We start from the raw sequence: 24,996 nt of genomic DNA on the forward strand, positions 1-24,996 counted from the left end.
AAACAGATGTTGATATGCAGTGCCCGTCAAAAAGAAAAACATTCGGAACTCAGAAAAATATCCAAGGAGTTCAAGATACTACTGAACTTCATTAAAGATGAAATTAATTAAAATGCACGGAAAGGAGACAATTACATAATATGGTAGATGTAGGGGAAGCATAGAGGTTTTCAGATCACAAGATGTTTTCCGAGCCCTTTAAAGCAGACTCTATAGCGCTGATGTTTTGGGTGTTTAAAGTAAGTGTTAACTGAAAATCTCTTCTATGATGTCATACTCCTGAGGAGAATGAGCTCACCAATCAGTGGTCTACAGGAGGATGAGTTGGCCAATCAGTGGTCTACTTGCGTGTGTAACGACCTTCGTTGGGAGAAAGAGAGATAACCCACCCAACTCACGCCCTGACCATAAAACAAAGAAATAACAAAATAACTAAGGTCAGAACGTGACATCATGAATATTTTTAATTGCCATCTTACGCCCACACAATTCTGTTGTTGGGGTACGCCCACACATTTCCAACACAGAAAAGCCGCTTTTTAACATACTTAATATCCAGTTTTTGTAAGGAAAACTATTTCACTCATATTGTAAGTAATTATAAGTCATATTTCGTAGAAATCTGGAAACACTGGACGGTTACTTGAAGAGTTAACAGATGGACAAAAAGAAGTTCCCATGAATGAGAAGAGACAAAAAAAAAAAAAGTCTCTTCCCATGAGGAAGAGACTAAAATTAGTTTGAGATAGTTGTGAGGGCATCGCAAACCCACATGCTGTAGCACTTTACACAATAAGGGACACACTAAAAGCCCAAAACAGAACTCACTGTGAGCAGGTGATAAGGGTGAGGAGGAAAAGGTGCAGGAGAGGGCAGGGCTAACCTGGGAGAGTTACCAAGCAGACACAAGGAAAGAGACGCAGCAGAAGAGAGAGATTGACAGATAGAGAAGTTGGGAAAGTGGGAGAGGCCAATTGTCACATGCCGGTGTTATAATACAATGGAGGGTGATAGACGATCGTTAATATCAACAGTGTGATTGTACTACTGCTTCTAGTGAGGAGGTGCTTTGGATGCTGAGGACCTAATACCATTACACCATCATTGAGACTCAGCCTTCCACAGGGAGCATGCCACGTAAGTTGACACAATAAAACGAGTGAATAAATGTACAGTTTTGGTTCAAATAAAGGGTGGAATACATTGTTGGTTAAAATACAAGGTGAAATATCCTAAAAGTTCCAGGTTTAGTATCATGTGCGGGGTGTGTATGTGTGTGTCGGGTTGTGTGTGAGAAATGCATGTCAAAGAGCAATGCAGCCAGACTGGTTGAGTGACACAAACATACTTGGAAAGAGGTGAGGGAGGGAAAACGCAGAAATCTTGTCAGAATGTGCTTCCAAACAACACTAAGTGGAGGAGTGTGCTGTGACCATGGCTCATTATTGTTACCTGAGAACAGTGACGGAAGTAGGTGACAAAACACACCCAAAGTTTCACGATCGAGTTTCACGATCGATTATGAAAAAGGATACTGTGGACGAGAGGGGAACAGGTGTCTTTCAAAGTGTTGACTTTGATTTATCCTCTATTTAGACAGGTTGTGATTTATTTTGGTTGTGTTTATTTAGACATGCAGGTAGCCTAGCAGTTAAGAGCGTTGGGCCAGTAACCGAAAAGTTGCTGGTTTGAATCCCTGAGCCAACTAGGTGAAACATCTGCTGATGTGCCCTTGAGCAAGGCACTTAACCCTAATTGCTCCTGTAAGTCGCTCTGGATAAGAGCATCTGCTAAATGACTTAAATGTATTAAAGTAAGGTAAGATGGACATAGCATGGGTACCAATCTGTTTCATAGGATGTTATTATAGTATTAAAATCCTAAATATTAATTTATAAACAACACAACCTGCGTAACTGAACTGGTTCTCAAGGTGACAGAGTATTTGATCCCATTTGCCATTTTGAACATTTACCCTGGCCCACTCTCTGTCCTCTCAAGTTGATTCAAATTGTAGTTCCATTTGAAAAACAAATGTCCAGAGAGCTATGGATGGGCCTCTAATTGTTCCATACAACCAGTTGTTGCTTTATCTCTGTGGTGATAAAATGAAAACGGGGGCTGAGTCTGAAATGTCAGCCTGTCCACTATGTAGTGGGAACCATAGGGCCCTGGTCAAAAGTTGTCTACTACATAAGGAATAGTGTGCAATTTCAGACACAACACAGTCTCTTCCTACTGTCTAGCCCCTAGTAATTACTTCTCACATTGACCTGCCCTGACCCTGCCAACTTCATTTCAATAAGGATATCCTGTCCACTTTCACTGACTACTAGTCAGCCAGTAAACCATCCAGTCTGTCTTAGCATTTTGCCCAAATCATATCAAAATAACTTCAAATAGCGGTGTTAGTGAACAATAAAAGTCAGACTGTGTTTGATAATGAGGCCTATGAATTCTGAAGTTGCGTATGACATATTGTACTGTGCCCAGACGGGCCAGGCCTATTGTGCAAACAATGCTACGTTACCAACGCACCGGCACGCCCAACCCATCCAGGGTTTCAACGTCTTTAGGACACACATCCCAGATACCAAGCGTGGGTTAACGATCTAACCTTGCCAAATTGGTGTCATACTGGACGCCCCTTGCCGAGCTGTCAATATTGCCTTCTTATGCAGTCCTTGTGTGATTGTACTATAGTCATAGTCACGCTACTGCACCTTAAGTTGCCTCACACATTCAGACACTATCAGATCTACCCCAGATACCGTAGTTTCTTATCTAGGGTTAATCTAAGTCCTGCCTTCAACAAATGAAATGATATAATGAGTGATACTAGCAGTCAAAAACATACGTACACAGCATAACAAAAACATGTTAAAAATACTCACGTTGTCATTGTTATCAATGGGGAGAGTGCCAGACATGCACCATGGAGTGAAATGGAAATTGTACGTCAAGTTTACAAACTGTACAGTCTTTTTCTGTTCTCTGAAGCAGCCATTGATTAGCCTAGATGGAGCTAACGGACTCCAGACGTCCTTGCATGTGTCTTGTGTGACAGTGGAAGGTGTTGGACACTCCATGCTGTGTCATTACAGCCGAAGGCTGTATGAGGCTGCTGACCGATGGTAATCTAATGATGATGTATCCGTGTGTGTGTTCCTCCTCAGGATGTCATCCTACTCTGACGCCGATAGTCAGTGTCAACCGGGGAACACCATCTGTGGTGAGCGCTCCTCTCCTCCTCTCTCCACTCCTCTCTCGTTTTCTCCCGTGTCCCCTTGTCTTTCCCCCTTTTACAACTTACTGCATGTGCACAAGCTGTTGGGACTCCAAGCCAAAGGCATTGATTGAAAACACTTCATACATTTGGACTCTTTAGACTCGATAGACAATATTATGGAAATGAGGAAATGTTCAACTGTGTGACAGTTATCTGTCCATCAATATATTTCTGTGGAGGTGAGTTTTTGCTATTCTCCCCATCGGTGTAAAAAGTGCGACGTATCATTCTGTCACAAACGGGTTGTCCAATTACTGAGATTGTATGTGTGCCTACACAGGATCACCATCACAGTAAATGCATTTGATAAATATGGCTATCTCTCTGGGTGGAGACGGTTGTTCCCTTGCCCAGCCTTTACCAAACAGAACTGTAACAAAGGTGTCGCAACCAAAACAATAAAGCCACTTCAAACGTCTAGAAAACACCTTGGATACATAGAACAGAGAGCAGCGGAACTGGGAAATAAATATAGATACGTGTGAAATATAGTTAGTGGGGGCTGGTTTTAGTAGGCACCAAACGCAGGGGTGAAAAATACCTAGACTTATCCAGTAAGAAACACTCATTTTGTTTCTGCTGCGTGCCCTAATACAATACTAGACTATCTTTTCTGATCCATTCTACAAAGATAAGAGAAATGTGTTGTGTTTGCTGTCACAGTACTCAGATCCACACAAGACAGGCTGGGAGCAGCACAGGGTCAGCCACGTTGTCAGCCGCATTGTCAGGAGCATTGTCCGCCGCAATGTCAGCCGCAGAGCAGCGCAGGCTCGGAGAAAGAGAGCTCAGACTCCCCAGATGCTTCTAAGGAACAAGAACAGCTGATTGATGATGCGTCATGGATCACCTGGAAATGAATCAAACCCAGATTGTTAAATTCTTATCAATTGGCTTTAAACATTCTAGTGACCTTGTATGGCACAGAGTAGCTTGACTTAGCCAAACAATCAAGGTGTGGTGCAAACATACTGCACCACCAGCCACACCTTTTTCCGTATGCTATTTAAGGAGCACTTAAAGGCCCAGTGGAGTCATGTGATTTTACTGTGTTTTGAATATATTTAAATATATTTCCAGACTATGAGGTTGTAATACAATGATGATAATACCCTTTTAGTGTAAGAGCTGTTTGAAAAGATCGGCAGACAGTTTTTTGGTGATGGAGTTTGGCCTGCCTGGTAACATCACCATGCGGTAAATGAGTTAATAGACCAATAAGAAAGAGAGTTCCACATTTCTCTGCCAACAATAGCTAGTTTTCAATGCTTTCCCTCCCCACTCAGACCACTCCCAGACAGTCCTAGCAAAATTATTGCTTGAGAAATGTCTCTTTGCTAAGAAGCTTTAAAAAAAAAAAACATTTTAATTGACAACAATCACAGTAAGGTACTTTATTGTTACCCAGAATGATTTGAAATTGAGATAAAAACAGCTGCATTGGACCTTTAAATTAAAGGAGTGTAAATAAGTAACTTATGAAATATGATAGGGATGATGAGCACTAAATCACCACTGACAAACAGTCTGAAATACATTCCTATTGGCATGTAATGTTCTTGCTACTTCAAGTCTATCCTACTCAAAACAAATCCTTGACCACACCTGTTTGCTTTTAAGTGTCATGTACCACACTGAGTGGACAACACATTAGGAACACCTTCCTAATATTGAGTTACACTACCTTTTGCCCTCAGAACAGCCGGGGAATCGACACTACAAAGTGTCGAAAGTGTTCCACAGGAATGCTTCCCACAGTTGTGTCAAGTTGGCTCAATGTCCTTTGGGTGGTGGACCATTCTTGATACACGTGGGAAACTGTTGATCATGAAAAACCCAAGCAGCATTGCAGTTCTTGACACACTCAAAATGGTGCGCCTGGCACTTACTACCATACCCCGTTGAAAGGCACTTTGTCTTGCCCATTCACCCTCTGAATGGCACACATACACAATCCACGTCTCAATTGTCTCAAGGCTTAAACATCCTTCTTTAACCTGTCTCCTCCCCTTCATCTACACTGATTGTGTAGATGAACCATATACATTCTATACTTACTCGTTTTCACTTTATTGTTGCCCAATGTGATTCAGAAACGTTGTCTTTTTGCAGCACAGGGTCAGCTGTAGCAGGTTAGAGGTTAAGAGAAAGATGCACCCGAGTTTACTCTCTCTCTCTCTCAATTCAATTTAAGGGCTTTATTGGCATGGGAAACATATGTTTACATTGTCAAAGCAAGTGAAATATATAATAAACAATAAAAAATAAACTGTAAACATTACATTTACAAACGTTCCAAATATGACATATTTGTACTGTATATACAGTGTTGTAATGACGTGCAAATAGTTAAAGTGCAAAAGGGAAATAAATAAACATAAATATAGGTTGTACTTACAATGGTGTTTGTTCTTCACTGGTTGCCCTTTTCTTGTGGCAACAGGTCACAGATCTTGCTGCTGTGATGGAACACTGTGATACTCCAACCAGTAGATATGGCAATTTATCAAAATTGTATTTGTTTTCGAATTCTTCATGGGTCTGTGTAATCTGAGGGAAATATGTGTCTCTAATATGGTCATACATTTGGCAGGAGTATGGTCTTCATAGCCGGTCTTCTCTTGAGAGCCAGGTCTGCCTTCGGCAGCCTTTCTCAATAGCAAGGCTATGCTCACCGAGTCTGTACATAGTCAGAGACTTCCTTAATTTTGGGTATTCAGGTATTCTGCCACTGTGTACTACTGATTAGGGCCAAATAGCATTCTAGTTTGCTCTGTTTTTTGTATGTTAATTCTTTCCAATGTGTCAAGTCATTCTCATTTTCTCATGATTTGGTTGGGTCTAATTGTGTTGCTGTCCTGGGGCTCTGTGGGGTCTAGATGTGGACCAGCTTGACTAGGGTTCTCTTCTCTCTGCAGGTAATGGCTTTATTATGGACGTTTAGGGAATCACTGCCTTTAGGTGATTGTAGAATTTAAAGTCTCTTTTCTGGATTTTGGGAATTAGTGGGTATCAACCTAATTCTGCTGTGCATGCATTATTTGGTGTTTTACATTTTACACAGAGGACATTTTTGCAGAATTCGGCATGCAGAGTCTCAATTTGGTGTTTGTCCCATTTTGTGAATTCTTGGTTGGTGAGCGGACCCCAGACCTCACAACCAGAAAGGGCATCGGCTGCTATAACTGATTCAAGTATTTTTTTTCCAGATCCTAATTGGTATGTCAAATGTTATGTTCCTTTTGATGGCATAGAAGGCCCTTCTTGCCTTGTCTCTCAGACCGTTCACAGCTTTGTGGAAGTTACCTGTGGCGTGTTTTGTGTGCTCTAGGGCAATGGTGTTTAGATGGAATTTGTATTTGTGGTCCTGGCAACTGGACCTTTTTTGGAACACCATTATTTTTGTCTTACTGAGATTTACTGTCAGAGCCCAGGTCTGGCAGAATCTGTGCAGAAGATCTAGGTGCTGCTGTAGGCCGTCCTTGTTGGGGACCAAAGCACCAGATCATCAGCAAACAGCAGACATTTGACTTCAGATTATAGTTGAGTGAGGCCGGGTGCTGCAGACTATTTTAGTGCCCTCGCCAATTCACTGATATATATGTTGAAGAGGGTGGGGCTTAAGTTGCATCCCTGTCTCACTCCCCAGCCCTGTGGAAAGAAATGTGTGTTTTTTGCCAATTTTAACCGCACACTTGTTGTTTTGTGTACATGGATTTTATAATGTTATATGTTCTCCCCCAGCACCACTTTCTATCAATTTGTATGGCAGACCCTCATGCCAAATTGAGTCAAAAGCTTTTTTTTAAGTCAACAAAGCATGAGAAGATTTTGACTTTGTTTGGGTTTATTTGTTTGTCAGTTAGGGTGTACAGGGTGAATATGTGGTCTGTCGTATGGTAATTTGTTAAAAAGCCAATTTGACATTTGCTCAGTACATTGTTTTCACTGAGGAAATGTACAAGTCTGATGTTAATGATAATGCAGAGGATTTTTCCAAGGTTGCTGTTGACGCATATCCCATGGTAGTTATTGGGGTCAAATTTGTCTCCATTTTTGTGGATTGGGGTTATCAGTTCTTGGTTCCAAATATTGGGTAAGATGCCAGAGCTGAGGGTGATGTTAAAGACTAAGTATAGCCAATTGGAATTTGTGGTCTGTATATTTTATAATTTCATGTAGGATACCATCAACACTGCAGGCCTTTTGGGGTTGGAGGGTTTGTATTTTAGTTCATTCAATGTAATTGGAGAATCCAGTGGGTTCTGGTAGTCTTTAATATCTGATTCTAAGATTTGTAATTGATCATGTATATGTTTTTGCTGTTTGTTCTTTGTTATAGAGCCAAAAATAGTAGAGAAGGGGTTTACCCACACACCTTGAGCTGATTTCTGACATGCTGTTCCTTATTTTTCCGTAGTGTATTTCTGTATTGTTTTAGTGATTCACCATAGTGAAGGCGTAGACTCAGGTTTTCTGGGTCTCTATGTTTTTGGTTGGATAGGTTTTTCAATTTCTTTCTTAGGTTTTTGCATTCTTCATCTGTAACGGCTGTCGCTCTCCTCATCCTCAGACGAGGAGAGGAGGATCATCAGACCAAAATGCAGCTTCAGGGAAATAAGCCATCTTTATTATAAATACGACGATGGCAACACGAAACACAAAACACTTTCAAATTTACAAAACAAGAAAACGACGTTGACGAAACCTGAACATAAACTTACATAACTACACGTAAACTCACGGACAGGAAACAGACGACATCGAAACGAAAACGAACAGCCAAACAGTCCCGTATGGTACATACATCGACACGACACAGGAGACAATCACCCACAACGAACACTGTGACAACGCCTACCTAAATATGACTCTTAATTAGAGGAACGCCAAACACCTGCCTCTAATTAAGAGCCATACCAGGCAACCCAAAACCAACACAGAAACAGAAAACATAGAATGCCCACCCAACCTCACGTCCTGACCAACTAACACACATAACAACTAACATAAATAGGTCAGGAACGTGACATTACCCCCCCCATAAGGTGCGAACTCCGGACGCACCAGCACAAAGTCTAGGGGAGGGTCTGGGTGGGCATCTAACCACGGAGGTGGCTCAGGCTCCGGGCGAGGTCCCCACCCCACCATAATCCATCCTAGCTTCCTCCCTCTAAGAATGTCCACCCTCTTTTTACCCCCACAAAATCCTCTTAATAACATCACTAATAAGGACAGCACCGGGACAGAGAGATAGATCAAGACAGAGGGATAGATAAGAATATAGAGGTAGATCAAGATAGAGAGGGAGATAATGATAGAGGGGCAACTCCGGAATGAAAGGCAGCTCCGGACAGAGAGACAGCTCTGGACTGATGGGCAGTTCTGGGTATCTAGCCGTTTCAGGCTGAAGGGCAGCTCATGGCTGACTGACGAATCTGGACGCTCATGGCAGGCTGACGGCTCTCGACGCTCATGGCTGGCTGACGGCTCTCGACGCTCATGGCTGGCTGACGGCTCTCGACGCTCATGGCTGGCTGACGGCTCTCGACGCTCATGGCTGGCTGACGGCTCTCGACGCTCATGGCTGGCTGACGGCTCTCGACGCTCATGGCTGGCTGACGGCTCTCGACGCTCATGGCTGGCTGACGGCTCTCGACGCTCATGGCTGGCTGACGGCTCTCGACGCTCATGGCAGGCTGACGGCTCTCGACGCTCATGGCAGGCTGACGGCTCTGGCTGCTCATGGCAGGCTGACGGCTCTGGCAGATCCTGTCTGGTTGGCGGCTCTGGCAGATCCTGTCTGGTTGGCGGCTCTGGCAGATCCTGTCTGGTTGGCGGCTCTGGCAGATCCTGTCTGGTTGGCGGCTCTGGCAGATCCTGTCTGGCTGACGGCTCTAGCGGCTCCTGTCTGGCTGACGGCTCTAGCGGCTCCTGTCTGGCGGATGGCTCTGTAGGCTCATGGCAGACGGGCGGCTTTGCAGGCTCATGGCAGACGGGCGGCTTTGCAGGCTCCTGGCAGACGGATGGCTCAGACGGCGCTGGGGAGACGGATGGCTCAGATGGCGCTGGGGAGACGGATGGCTCAGATGGCGCTGGGGAGACGGATGGCTCAGATGGCGCTGGGGAGACGGATGGCTCTGGCCGGATACGGCGCACTGTAGACCTGGTGCGTGGTGCCGGAACTGGAGGCACCGGGCTAAGGATAAGCACCTTCCTACTAGTGCGGGGAGCAGGGACAGGGCACACTATATTCTCAGAGCCCACTCTATAACTGATGCATGGTACCGGCACTGGTGACACCGGGCTGAGGACAAGCACATCAGAATTAGTAGGGGGAGAAGATACAGTGTGTTCAGGGCTCTGGAGACGCACAGGTGGCTTAGTGCGTGGTGCCGGAACTGGAGGCACCGGGCTATATACACGCACTACAGGGAGAGTGCGTGGAGGAGGAACAGGGCTCAGGATACGCACTGGTAGCCTAGTGCGTAGTGTAGGCACTGTAGGTACTAGGCTGGGGCGAGGAGGTGGCGCCGGAAATACCGGACCGTGGAGACGTACTGGCACTCTTGAGCATTGAGCCTGCCCAACCTTACCTGGTTGAATGCTCCCGGTTGCCCGACCAGTGCGGGGAGGTGGAATAACCCGCACCGGGCTATGTAGGCGAACCGGGGAAACCATGCGTAAGGCAGGTGCCATGTATGCCGGCCCGAGGAGACGCACTGGAGACCAGACGCGTTGAGCCGGCCTCATGACACCTGGCTCAATACCCAATCTAGCCCTACCAGTGCGGGGAGGTGGAATAACCCGCACTGGGCTATGCACTCGTACAGGAGACACCGTGCGCTCTACTGCGTAACACGGCGCCTGCCCGTACTCCCGCTCTCCACGGTAAGCCTGGGAAGTGGGCGCAGGTCTCCTACCTGCCCTTGGCCCACTACCTCCTAGCCCCCCCCCCAAGAAATTTTTGGGAATTACTTACGGGCTTTTTGGGCTTCCGTGCCAGACGCGTTCCCTCATAGCTCCGGTTCCTCTCCCCGGTAGCCTCTGCTCTCCTCAGTGCCTCCACCTGTTCCCATGGGAGGCGATCCCTACCAGCCAGGATCTCCTCCCAAGTGTAGCAACCCTTTCCGTCCAATACATCGTCCCATGTCCATTGCTCCTTTCTCTCCTGTCCCTTACTCCGTTTAGTTTTCCCTTGCCGCTTGGTCTTAGCGTGGTTGGGTGATTCTGTAACGGCTGTCGCTCTCCTCATCCTCAGACGAGGAGAGGAGAGAAGGATCATCAGACCAAAATGCAGCTTCAGGGAAATAAGCCATCTTTATTATAAATACGACGATGGCAACACGAAACACAAAACACTTTCAAATTTACAAAACAAGAAAACGACGTTGACGAAACCTGAACATAAACTTACATAACTACACGTAAACTCACGGACAGGAAACAGACGACATCGAAACGAAAACGAACAGCCAAACAGTCCCGTATGGTACATACATCGACACGACACAGGAGACAATCACCCACAACGAACACTGTGACAACGCCTACCTAAATATGACTCTTAATTAGAGGAACGCCAAACACCTGCCTCTAATTAAGAGCCATACCAGGCAACCCAAAACCAACACAGAAACAGAAAACATAGAATGCCCACCCAACCTCACGTCCTGACCAACTAACACACATAACAACTAACATAAATAGGTCAGGAACGTGACATCATCAAATCATTTGTCATTGTTGTTAATTTTCTTAGGTTGTCTGCCTGAAATTGTTAGATTTGACAGGGAAGCTGAAAGGTCAAATATACTGTTTAGGCTTTCTACTGCCAGGTTTACACCTTGACTATTACAGTGAACTGTTTTGTCCAGGAAGTTGTCGAAAAGGGATTGAATGTGTTGTTGCCTAATTGTTTTTTGGTAGGTTTCTGCACTACTTTCCTTCCATCTATAGCATTTGTTAATATTGTGCAGTTCCTTTGCCTTTGATGCCTCATGATTGAGTATTGCTCCGTTCAGGTAGACTGTGATCTGATAGGTGTGTCAGTGGGCTGACTGTGAACGCTCTGAGAGACTCTGGGTTGAGGTCAGTGAAAAAGTAATCTAAGCTACTACTGCCAAGGGATGAGCTATAGGTGCACCTACCATAGGAGTCTCCTCAAAGCCTACCATTGACTATGTATGAACCCAGTGTGCGACAGGGCTGCAGGTGTGACCCATTGTTTTGTCATTGTTGTGTCTAGGGGAGCATATTTGGAAGGGAATACTGTCACCTCCAGGTAGGTGTTTGTCCCTCTGTGTGCTGAGCGTGTCAGGTTCTTGTCCAGTACAGTTTTAGGTCACCACAGGCTAGTCCCCCTCTAGGACGGAGAAGCTGTCATTGTTAAAGTAATCGATTTTTTATTTTTTTTAATCACATTTTTATTTTATTTTATTTTATTTATTTTTTTTTTTAAATCCCATTTTCTTCCCAATTTTCGTGGTATCCAATCGCTAGTATCTTGTCTCTTGTATCTTGTCTATCTTGTCTCATCGCTACAGCTCCCGTACGGGCTCGGAAGAGACAAAGGTCGAAAGCCATGCGTCCTCCGAAGCACAACCCAACCAAGCCGCACTGCTTCTTAACACAGCGCGCCTCCAACCCGGAAGCCAGCCGCACCAATGTGTCGGAGGAAACACCGTGTACCTGGCGCCCTTGGTTAGCGCGCACTGCGCACGGCCCGCCACAGGAGTCGCTGGAGCGCGATGAGACAAGGATATCCCTACCGGCCAAACCCTCTCTAACCCGGACGACGCTATGCCAACTGTGCGTCGCCCCACGGACCTCCCGGTCGCGGCCGGCTGCGACAGAGCCTGGGCGCGAACCCAGAGACTCTGGTGGCGCAGCTAGCACTGCGATGCAGTGCCCTAGACCACTGCGCCACTCGGGAGGCCCCCAAAGTATTAGATTTCTATTGGGAGTATATAGGTAGTACACATGAGGACATTTTTCTCTGTTGAGATAATTCCCTCATGAATTTCTAGCCAGACCTAACCCACTCTAATTTAATAGGGTAAGTTAGGTCTGCTCTATACCAAATTAGCATACCCCCTGTTATAATGTGGCTGGGGAACCCAAGTCTGCCCTCTGACAACAGCTCCAGGGCATACCTAGTTGTTTGGGCACCAGAGTTTAGTCTCTCTCTTTCTCTCTCCCTCTCTCTCAGAGATCACAGTGTATGAACAGGAAGTGATCATCGTGCCTGTCCTGCTCCTAGCAAGCTTCCTGGTCTCTCTGCTAATCGTTCTCCTGCTGAGGTACTGGCCTGGAAAGGAAAACCGCAGACGACCCACAGTAACCCTAGCCCGACCACACAGCACAAGCAGGTCGAGCAGACACACACAGAGGAAAAGTTCCAGACAGAACCTACAGGGCATTGAGGGTAAGTTGGTGTGCACATCGATGTAATGCCAATGAGCTTGACTGATGAGCCAGCACAAGTATTTTCCCACGATGTACAAGTCTCTCTAGACAAATGGCAATGCATCAATTCTCCAGCTTAACACATCTTTACAAGTTGTGTTGTCAGTTGGGACAGAGAGGACGAGTCGGAAAGGGGAAGCGCGTCACCGGTCACATTTACCGCCCTAGCTAAAGATGAGCACAGTACCCACCTGCATTTTAATCCCTGCCTACCTAAACTCGTGATTTGTTGGGAGAGTTTTCTGTCTGATGAGGACCCTCCCCTGAATATTTTTTTCTCCCCCTTTTCATATTGTCATATAGAAGCTGACATCCTCCCCAGACCTTGTGCTGTTGCTGCCTAGCTTCCCACTGGGCAAACCACATCATTGCAATGTGGAAATGAGGGTAATATTTGGTTGGGATGTTGATCAATGAGATTTCAGCCTTTATTCACTCACTCAAAAAGAAAGCAAGAAGTTTGTTGAATTCCCAATGTGTTATCACTATGCTTTCAACCATCTAAAATCACAACCAAACTCCATTGGAAATACAATGTCATTACTCATTTTAGGGTTGAATAAATACTGTTCCATTAGTTTGTACAATAGCCTTAACTTTAGGCTATTTAGTGTTTTACAAAAGTAATATTGACTTGTGTTTTGGTTGACAGTGCAGCCAAATAACGACATTTAAAGGATATCTAATGGTTGGATAGGTTCATCTGAGCCACTGGCTTAATCCTATTCTTTAACTTTTTTGGTTTAGTTGAAGACCTAAATCCAACATATCATTTGTTACTTTGTCGACAAGTTAATTGGCTATTTACTGTATTGCAAAAGTTTGGTTGTCCACACAACTAAATATTCACATTTGAAGGAGATGTATATTTTGTGCCACAGACTTAGTCAGACATTAACTCCAGCTTCTCTACAAACTAATAATTGATATGTTGCATTAATGTCTCCATCTCAACCAAGAATCAAAGTTGAAGAATATAACTAAATCACATCAAACTTTATTTAAAGTGTATTTAAAGTTTCATTTGATTTGATTTCCTATTCTATTCTATAACTTGTATTTTTGGTTGAGATGGAGACATGAATCCAACATATCAATTATTAATTTGTAGACAAACTGTGATTAAAGGCTGATTAAGTCAGTGGCACAGATGGAACTATTCAAGCAGAAGATCTCCTTCAAATATTGATATTTGGTTGCGTTGACAACCAAACACAATTCAATATCCAGTTTGTCTACAAATTAATAATTGATATGTGTGGGTCTCCATTTCAACCAAAGTCAAAGAATATCACTAAATCTAATCTAATCAAACTTTAAATGCACTATTTTTAACTTTGATTTTTAGGTTGAGATAGAGACGTGAATCCAACATATTAATGATTAAATTAAAGATTACATTTGAATTCAACCAAAGCTTGAAACCTTAGGCCCATATGTATTGTCTATGTTTAGTTGAACCCTGGGTTGAATTGAAACAATAGCTGTTGATGACATTTCATTTGCTCTGTTAAAACTACTCTTTGGAATGACTTCAATAGCAACAGTGAATATATTTAGTTACCAAGAGGTCTCTCAATAATCATTCTCACAATAGCACATTGATAGTAGACTGTGACAAATATAAAAGCTGGGCTTGGTTAAAACCCTGGATGTGAGACCAAATTAATAGTTGTAAATCAACTCTCCAGTAGGACGTGCCGCACAGTCTATTGTTTTTAAAATTCTGATAGTGGATATAACGTCGAAGATCTGACATTGTTTCAAAGGTACAAATTCAACATATTTTAGGTTTGTCTATGTTGAAAATTGGTTAGAATGATGACATAATCCTGTGGTTGAAATTTCTTTCCTCAAAACAACAGCTACTTTTGTCAAATCCAGTTCATTTTCAAGTTAGATTCCACATCACAGTACTTTGACAATTTACATTGAAACACAAGTTTGTGCCCAGTGGGTTACTGTCACGTTCCTGACCTATTTATGTTAGTTTTTGTGTGTTAGTTGGTCAGGACGTGAGGTTGGGTGGGCATTCTATGTTATCTGTTTCTATGTTGGTTTTGGTTTGCCTGGTATGGCTCTTGATTAGAGGCAGGTGGTTTGCGTTTGCCTCTAATTAAGAGTCATATTTAGGTAGGGCATTCTCACTGTTTGTTTGTGGGTGATTGTCTCCTGTGTCCGTATGTATGTTTCGTACCACATGGGACTGTAGCGTTTGTTTGTTCGTTTTGTTTCGATGTCGTCTGTTGCCTGTTCGTGAGTTTACGTTTCAGTTATGTAAGTTTATGTTCAGGTTTCGTTCTACGTCGTTTTCTTATTTTGTAGTTTGGAAAGTGTTTGTTTCGTTTCGTGTTTGCCATCATTGTTGTTATAATAAAGATGGCTTATTTCCCTAAGCCTGCGTTTTGGTCTGAAGATCCTTCTCTCCTCACCTCTTTCGAGGATGAGGAGAGCGTCACCCGTTACAGAATCACCCACCAAGCTAAGACCAAGCGGCAAAGGAAAACGAAACGGAGTAGGGGACAGGAGAGAAAGGATTTCTGGACATGGGAGCAAATAATGAATGGAGAAGGTCCCTGGGCTAAGGCAGGAGAACATCGCCGTCCCAAAGCTGAGCTGGAGGCACGGAGGAGAGCAGAGGCTACCGAGGAGAGGAACCGGAGCTATGAGGGAACGCGTCTGGCACGGAAGCCAAAAAAGCCCGTGAGTAATTCCCAAAAATTTCTTGGGGGGGGGCTAGGAGATAGTGGGCCAAGGGCAGGTAGGAGACCTGCGCCCACTTCCCAGGCTTACCGTGGAGAGCGGGAGTACGGGCAGGCGCCGTGTTACGCAGTAGAGCGCACGGTGTCTCCTGTACGAGTGCATAGCCCAGTGCGGGTTATTCCACCTCCCCGCACTGGTAGGGCTAGATTGGGTATTGAGCCAGGTGTCATGAGGCCGGCTCAACGCGTCTGGTCTCCAGTGCGTCTCCTCGGGCCGGCATACATGGCACCTGCCTTACGCATGGTTTCCCCGGTTCGCCTACATAGCCCGGTGCGGGTTATTCCACCTCCCCGCACTGGTCGGGCAACCGGGGGTATTCAACCAGGTAAGGTTGGGCAAGCTCAATGCTCAAGAGTGCCAGTACGCCTCCACGGTCCGGTATTTCCGGCACCACCTCCCCGCCCCAGCCTAGTACCTACAGTGTATACACTACGCACTAGGCTACCAGTGCGTATCCTGAGCCCTGTTCCTCCTCCACGCACTCTCCCTGTAGTGCGTGTATCTAGCCCGGTGCCTCCAGTTCCGGCACCACGCACTAAGCTACCAGTGCGTCTCCAGAGCCCTGTACAAACTGTATCTTCTCCCCCTACTAATCCTGATGTGCTTGTCCTCAGCCCGGCGTCACCAGTGCCGGTACCACGCATCAGGGATAGAGTAGGCTTTGAGAATACAGTGTGCCCTGTCCCTGCTCTCCGCACTAGTAGGAAGGTGCTTATCATTAGCACGGTGCCTCCAGTTCCGGCACCACGCACCAGGTCTACAGTGCGCCGTATCCGGCCAGAGCCATCCGTCTCACCAGCGCCATCTGAGCCATCCGTCTCCCCAGCGCCATCTGAGCCATCCGTCTCCCCAGCGCCATCTGAGCCATCCGTCTCCCCAGCGCCGTCTGAGCCATCCGTCTGCCAGGAGCCTGCAAAGCCGCCGTCTGCCATGAGCCTGCAAAGCCGCCCGTCTGCCATGAGCCTACAGAGCCGTCAGCCAGACAGGAGCCGCTAGAGCCGTCAGCCAGACAGGATCTGCCAGAGCCGCCAACCAGACAGGATCTGCCAGAGCCGCCAACCAGACAGGATCTGCCAGAGCCGCCAACCAGACAGGATCTGCCAGAGCCGCCAACCAGACAGGATCTGCCAGAGCCGTCAGAGAGCCATGAGCAGCCAGAGCCGTCAGAGAGCCATGAGCAGCCAGAGCCGTCAGAGAGCCATGAGCAGCCAGAGCCGTCAGAGAGCCATGAGCAGCCAGAGCCGTCAGAGAGCCATGAGCAGCCAGAGCCGTCAGAGAGCCATGAGCAGCCAGAGCCGTCAGAGCGCCATGAGCAGCCAGAGCCGTCAGAGCGCCATGAGCGTCGAGAGCCGTCAGCCTGCCATGAGCGTCGAGAGCCGTCAGCCTGCCATGAGCGTCGAGAGCCGTCAGCCTGCCATGAGCGTCGAGAGCCGTCAGCCTGCCATGAGCGTCGAGAGCCGTCAGCCTGCCATGAGCGTCGAGAGCCGTCAGCCTGCCATGAGCCTCGAGAGCCGTCAGCCTGCCATGAGCGTCGAGAGCCGTCAGCCTGCCATGAGCGTCGAGAGCCGTCAGCCTGCCATGAGCGTCGAGAGCCGTCAGCCTGCCATGAGCGTCGAGAGCCGTCAGCCAGCCATGAGCATCGAGATTCGTCAGTCAGCCATGAGCTGTCCTTCAGCCTGAAAAGGCTGGATACCCAGAACTGCCCATCAGTCCAGAGCTGTCTCTCTGTCCGGAGCTGCCTTTCAGTCCGGAGTTGCCCCTCTATCCTAATCTCCCTCTCTATCTTCATCTATCTCTATATTCTTATCTATCCCTCTTTCTTGATTTATCTCTCTGTCCCGGTGTTGTCCCTATTGGATATGTTGTTAAGGGAATTTTGTGGGGGTCAAAAGAGGGTGGACATTCTTGGAGGGAGGAAGTTAGGATGGATTATGGTGGGGTGGGAACCGCGCCCGGAGCCTGAGCCACCACCGTGGTTAGATGCCCACCCAGACCCTCCCCTAGACTTTGTGCTGGTGCGTCCGGAGTTCGCACCTTGTGGGGGGGGTACTGTCACGTTCCTGACCTATTTATGTTAGTTTTTGTGTGTTAGTTGGTCAGGACGTGAGGTTGGGTGGGCATTCTATGTTATCTGTTTCTATGTTGGTTTTGGTTTGCCTGGTATGGCTCTTGATTAGAGGCAGGTGGTTTGCGTTTGCCTCTAATTAAGAGTCATATTTAGGTAGGGCATTCTCACTGTTTGTTTGTGGGTGATTGTCTCCTGTGTCCGTATGTATGTTTCGTACCACATGGGACTGTAGCGTTTGTTTGTTCGTTTTGTTTCGATGTCGTCTGTTGCCTGTTCGTGAGTTTACGTTTCAGTTATGTAAGTTTATGTTCAGGTTTCGTTCTACGTCGTTTTCTTATTTTGTAGTTTGGAAAGTGTTTGTTTCGTTTCGTGTTTGCCATCATTGTTGTTATAATAAAGATGGCTTATTTCCCTAAGCCTGCGTTTTGGTCTGAAGATCCTTCTCTCCTCACCTCTTTCGAGGATGAGGAGAGCGTCACCCGTTACAGTTACAATGCTCCAAGGTCTGAGATATCCGAAATTAACTCTGTACTAGAACTACAGTACAGTAGTAAGCATTTACAAACTGTAAACAAATAAATTGCTTAAGCACAATGATTGCCATATGGTTTATTTCAAACAAACTTTTAATATAAATGTTTGCCAAAACTAGACAAACTCCTGCCATATATTCATCTACTGGCATATGGTGTATTTATCTACTTTTAAAAAGCCTGCATTGGCAGAAACTGATGTTTGTTTTGTAATGCATGAGTTGCATCTCTAGGTCGCTTCTATGCAGTGGTGGAAAAAGTACCCAATTGTCATACTTGAGTAAAAGTAAAGATACCATAATAGAAAATGACTCAAGTAAAAGTGAAAGTCACCCAGTAAAATACTACTTGAGTAAAAGTCTGAAAGTCTTTGGTTTTAAATATACTGTACTTAAGTATTGAAAGTACATTTAATTGCTAAAATATACTTAGGTATCAAAAGTAAAAGTATAAATAATTTAAAAATCCTTATATTAAGCAAACCAGACGGCACCATTTTCTTGTTTTTTATTTAGTTATAGACAGCCAGGGGCACACTCCAACACTCCAACACTCAGACACTCCAACACTCCAATACTCCAACACTCCAACACTCAGACACTCCAACACTCAGACACTCCAACACTCAGACACTCCAACACTCAGACACTCAGACACTCAGACACTCAGACACTCCAACACTCAGACACTCCAACACTCAGACACTCCAATACTCCAACACTCAGACACTCCAACACTCCAACACTCCGACACTCCGACACTCAGACACTCAGACACTCCAACACTCAGACACTCCAATACTCCAACACTCAGACACTCCAACACTCAGACACTCCAACACTCAGACACTCCAACACTCAGACACTCAGACACTCAGACACTCCAACACTCAGACACTCCAACACTCAGACACTCCAACACTCAGACACTCCAACACTCAGACACTTCAACACTCCAACACTCCAACACTCAGACATCATTTACAAACGAAGCATGTGTGTTTAGTGAGTCCACCAGATGTCGCGTTCGTTATATACATAATGAGCGGACCAAGGCGCAGCGTGAGTAGAGTTCCGCATATTTATTAAAGTGAGCCCTCAAAAAACAACAAAGAATAAACGAACGTGCAGTTCGTGGCGCACATAGCACTAAACCAAAACGAAACAATATCCCACAAACGCAGGTGGGAAAAGGACCACACTAAGTATGATCGCCAATTAGAGGCAACGATAATCAGCTGCCTCCAATTGGGAACCATACTCACACCAACATAGAACTATTAGACCAGAACACCCCCTAGTCACGCTCTGACCTATTGCACCATAGAGAACCCCAAGGGCTCTCTATGGTCAGGGCGTGACACCAGATCAGAGGCAGTAGGGATGACCAGGGATCTTCTGTTGAGTGTGTGAATTGGACCATTTTCCTGTTACTTTTGGGTGGCAGGGAAAATGTATGGAGTAAAAAGTACCTTATTTTCTTTAGGAATGTAGTGAAGTAAAAGAAAAGTTGAAAATATATAAATAGTAAAGTACAGATACCCCAAAAAACGACTTAAGTAGTACTTGATTTGATATATGTGCATTACCTATCTCTTTACCTGCAGCTCCTCCTGAGCTGAACCCTCTGGAGCATGAGGAGTTACCTATGAGCACCCCGACCCAGCGTGACACCCCAGCCACGTTTTCTGCCGTACCGGAGACGCCCAAAGAGAGACAGCATGGCTCTTTCAACCTGGTCACTCCGCTGCCCCTTTCCTTCTCCGTCAAACCGGACAACTCTGTCTCCCTCTACAGGGCAAGGATGGACAACAGAGACGTGGTTCTACGGACACTTAAAGGTAACATGCTTTGATATTCATTGGAATTATAAAATTGATGCTCCCATCCAGAGACTGACACTCAGTGTATTGTAGGACCTTGAGGTTTATACGAGTATAAAACCTGAAATCTTGGGGTTGTTATCTTGTCTTTGTGTTACTATGAAATCGTGTGATCTTAACTCGATATTCAAATCAAAAGACCTAGTCCTACCCATAACAAAATTGACTAACTTTCCCATGAGTAGCCTACTACCAGATAAAGGACAAAAACATACAAAAGTTGAAGATCAGTTTAAGCAAGGCAAGGTGTAGAATCTCTAATCTTGATAGTATAAAGAGTAGTTATTTGGATGTAAGGTGATTTGTAGATTAGTGATTCTATGCAGTCCGACTGCAATGTAGTTAATCTCAACACGTACCTTTTCTCACCCCAGAAACAGCCGATGACAGCGAGCGCCAGTCCTTCCTGGGCTTTGCCTCCTTCCTGTCTGAGCTGGGGCCCCACCCCTTTCTGCCTGGTCTGGTGGGCGTGGTCTCCCTACGTACACCCCTCATAACCGTGATGGAGGAACTGGTGCACAGGGACCTGCTGGGGTTCCTATGGAGGTGTCGACAGGTATGGTACTCCCATAGAGTTAGATAGAGGACTCATCGTTATATCTGTGCCATTATGGCGTCTGTGACATGGGCAGCATCATTGAGGCTACAACCCATAGGAATCCCCACCCAATTTACTACTTTAAAATGGGCGAAGCACAGTAGAAGCCCTCAATAGCAATGTCCATGCTAAAACGGATTAAATCCATGATGAGTCCTCTATCTATCTCTATGGGTACTCCTACTGTAAGTTACCAAATAGCTGGGGGTGTTCAGGTGGGAGAACACTGTTTTAAACAGAGGGAAATGGAGAGGTAGCCTACTTGAACTTGTCCAATGAGAGATTATTGTTTCACCAAAATGTTTTGCTACGGACTGGAGTATACTGAACACTGCCCTGATATGTTAGGAAACGGTCCAAACTAGAGATCTGCCCGCACAACTTTTACGTATATTGTCATCAGTTTGCCTGAAAATTCTTGTTGTATGTGGGTCTCAAGAGGCTGAGCAAACACTCTGTAACTCATGCAGACTACAGTGAATATGGACATGATCATTAGTGATAGTGTGAGTGGAAACTCACAGTGCTCTTTCTTGGCAGGACACAGGTGTTGAGTCCCCATGCGATATCACAGAGCAGTGCATCTTCACCATGGGAGGACAAGTGGCTTCTGCTCTGGTTGGTCTCTCTCTCCCTCTCGCTCTCCTTCCCACACATCAAGTGATTCATCCATCTCTGTCATTTTGTCTACAATTAAAAATGATAGTTCAAGTTGAGTGCCTATGTTATAAAATGTCAATCTAACGATTACATCATTCTTATTCAGAACTGTATAAGCACTGTGACAACTGCTGATGTAAATGATCATTTGATTTGAACCTGTTGGTAGGGAACAAGAGTTTTACCTGTGTTTAGAAAAAACTCTTGGCCACACACCTACTTGATTCGTCTGTATGAATGGCTTTCATACGCTTGAACGTCACATAGCCATATTAAAACACAACATCCTCTCTAATTGTGTATTCAGGAATACCTGCACGGTCAGAGCTGTATCCATGGCAACGTTGGAGCTCGGAGCGTTCTGGTTGGTCGAGACCTAACGGCTAAACTGTGGGGATTGGGTCCAGCATACTGTAAGAAAACACAAGCAGGAACACCAGGAGAGCTGCAGAACATTGAGATGAGGAAGTGGCAGGCTCCAGAAGTATTGGCAAGGAGACCTGTCAGTCAAAGCAGTGACGTGTAAGTCGCCAACCTGATCGGACATATCCATTACACAAATTATCAAAAATACATGTGATTTTTTTTACTTGAACAATGAACAATTTTTTTCCAGCTGGTCTTTTGGTATCCTGCTCCATGAAATAGTGACACTAGGTAAATGCTTTTCTAAATAAATAATGTATCATTACTGGTCTACTGAACTGCTACAACCATCACAAATTGAAAAAGATTTATCTCGTTATTATAATGTTTATCTTGTATACACGCCCTAATTCATCATTTATTCCTCCACTTTGTAGGTGACCCACCATTCCCTAAAGTCATGGCCGGTGATCTTCTCCAATACCTCCAGAGAGGAAAGACTCAAAAGAGACCAGCTAATTGTTCTAACTCACTGTAAGAGCCCACATTATGTAATAATACATGAAAAATGACCTAATATACGACAGAAACATATGATTATAACAGTGCTGTAATAGTTCACTTCGACATTGGTAAAGATGGCCACAATGAATACCACAAAACGAGTTACATTGGTTACAAAAGCTACTGTACCCTTTTCAGGTATTCCATAATCAAGTCCTGTGGCCAGTTCACTCCACACGAGCGCCCTGCATTGGCTGAGGTGATCCGGAAGCTCCAATCAGGAGAGAAGAGTGCCAACAATAGGACAGTTATTCGAGTGCCTGAGCCACTGGACATTGAGAAGTACCTGCGGGAGGCGGGATATGGAGAGGCCTACAATTACGTTGTTCTCTGATTGGCTCCTGCGATGGTCGTTTAAATCAAGTTCTACATTACGTTCAGTGTTGCTTTTCTCACATTATCATGAAGACTGCTGGGAGAGTGTTTTTAATGTCAAAACAACACAACTTGTTTATCTTTAGGTCCCTTATTATGCTCAATACAACGTAAGAGACTGATGAAACACTCAGGTATTAACACATACAGCATTCGGAATGTATTCAGACCCCTTGACTTTTTCCACATTTTGTTACGTTACAGCCTTATTCTAAAATGGATTACATTTTTTTAAATCCTCAGCAATCTACGCACAATACCCCATAATGACAAAGCGAAAACAGGTTTTTAATCATTTTTGCAAAAAACAGAAATACCTTATTTAACATAAAAGTATTCAGACCCTATGCTATGAGACTCGAAACTGAGCTCAGGTGCATCCTGTTTCCATTGATCATCCTTGAGCTGTTTTATCAACTTGATTGGAGTCCACCTGTGGTAAATTCAATTGATTGGACATGATTTGGAAAGGCACACACCGGTTTATATAAGGTCCCACAGTTGACAGTGAATGTCAGAGCAAAAACCAAGCCATGAGGTCGAAGGAATTGTCCCTAGAGCTCCGAGACAGGATTGTGTCGAGGCACAGATCTGGGGAAGGGTACCAAAACATTTCTGCAGCATTGAAGGTCCCCAAGAACACAGTGGCCTCCATCATTCTTAAATTGAAGAAGATTGGAACCACCAAGACTCTTCCAAGATCTGGCCGCCCGGCCAAACTGAGCAATCGGGGGAGAGGGGTCTTTGTCAGGGAGGTAACCAAGAACCCGATGGTCACTCTGACAGAGCTCTAGAGTTCCTCTGTGGAGATGGGAGAACATTCCAGATGGAAAACCATCTTTGCAGCACTCCTCCAATCAGGCCTTTATGAAGCCACTCCTCAGTAAAAGGCACATGACAGCCCGCTTGGAGTGTGCCAAAAGGCACTTAAAGACTCCCAGACCGTGTGAAACAAGATTATCTGGTCTGATGAAACCAAGATTGAACTCTTTGGTGTGAATGCCAAGCGTCGCGTCTAGAAGAAACCTGCCACCATCCTTAAGGTGAAGCATGGTGGTGGCAGCATCATGCTGTGGGGATGCTTTCAGCGACAGGGACTGAGAGACTAGTCTTGATCGAGGCAAAGATGAACAAAGCAAAGTACAGAGAGATCCTTGATGAAAACCTGCTCAAGAGCACTCAGGACCTCAGACTGGGGCGAAGGTTCACCTTCCAACAGGACCACGACCCTAAGCACACAGCCAGGCCAACGCAGGAGTGGCTTTGGGACAAATCTCTGAATGTCCTTTAGTGGCCCAGCCAGAGCCCGGACTTGAACCCGATCGAGCATCTCTGGAGAGACCTGAAAATAGCTGTGCAGCGACGTGCTGCATCAGACTTGACAGAGCTTGAGAGGATCTGCAGAGAATAATGGGAGAAACTCCTCAAATACAGGTGTGCTAACAAGCTTGTATCGTCATACACTAGAAGACTCGAGGCTGTAGACACTGCCAAAGGTGCTTCAACAAAGTACTGAGTAAAGGGTCTGAAAACGTATGTAAATGTAATATTTATGTTTTTCCTTTTTTTTTATAAATCTGCAAAAAATCTCTTACAACCTGTTTTTGCTTTGTCATTAAGGGGTATTGTGTGTAGATTGATGAGGGGAAAAAACGATTTCATAAATTTTAGAACAATTGTAACCTAACAAAATATAGAAAAAGTCAAGGGGTCTGAATACTTTCCGAAGGCACTGTACATACTTATATTGTGTATTTAAAGAATAATATATGTATATTTCTATATTTGTCCACTGTCCCACTGTATATCTATGTGGCTCCAAAGGACAACAAAATGAAAATTCCCTGCTTACTGCAGGTTCTAATGCCAGTGACTTCCAAGGCCCTACCTGGGTCTCTATCCCACACTAGCTCTATATTTCTACTGTACATGCAAACTATTGTCGCTCACACTTTAACCCTTTAAACAACCACAGTGCCATCAAATAGGCTAATTGCCTCATCATAATAAACCTAGCCCAGCAGGGAAAGTAAGTTAAAGGGAAAATCCACTCAAAAACTGTCTTTTGTATTATTTTTTCAATTAGTCCACTTTTATACAATTACAAAATGTTCTGCATGTCAGCAGTTTCCAAGATGCAGTATTGGACTTGTAAGAAGCACCGGCCACATCATCACGATGATGAAAAACGCACCCTACATGCATATCATACATCGTTTGATATTTCCCTTTAAGGCATCTGTTGTTCAACAAAGCAAAGTGATCCTTCTTCGAGCTGGGATCCCTGCCTAACAAATATGCCTTAAAAAACTCAGAAGTCTTAACCAGTCAAAGGACTGTAAAGTAAAGAGCACAACTAGCTATTACACACAATAAACGATCAGTCTACACAACACTCATCAAATCAGTTTCAAAATAAAAGCACTACCA

The 24,996-nt window shown here is 45.0% G+C and overlaps 1 protein-coding gene across 1 annotated transcript; it reads left to right on the forward strand.

The window, feature by feature from the left end:
- Positions 1–911: 911 nt before the first annotated feature.
- Positions 912–24,982, forward strand: LOC129831279 (tyrosine-protein kinase STYK1-like). The gene is made up of 10 exons (XM_055894525.1): positions 912–1,137; positions 3,177–3,232; positions 12,501–12,716; positions 19,728–19,961; positions 20,378–20,559; positions 21,142–21,219; positions 21,569–21,783; positions 21,878–21,918; positions 22,065–22,161; positions 22,330–24,982. Exons 2-10 carry the CDS (start codon positions 3,178–3,180, stop codon positions 22,523–22,525), a joined length of 1,314 nt encoding a protein of 437 aa, XP_055750500.1. The 5' UTR covers positions 912–1,137; position 3,177; the 3' UTR covers positions 22,526–24,982.
- Positions 24,983–24,996: the final 14 nt, after the last annotated feature.

This window comes from Salvelinus fontinalis, chromosome 32 (assembly GCF_029448725.1).
Source record: "Salvelinus fontinalis isolate EN_2023a chromosome 32, ASM2944872v1, whole genome shotgun sequence".
Taxonomy (NCBI): domain Eukaryota; kingdom Metazoa; phylum Chordata; class Actinopteri; order Salmoniformes; family Salmonidae; genus Salvelinus; species Salvelinus fontinalis.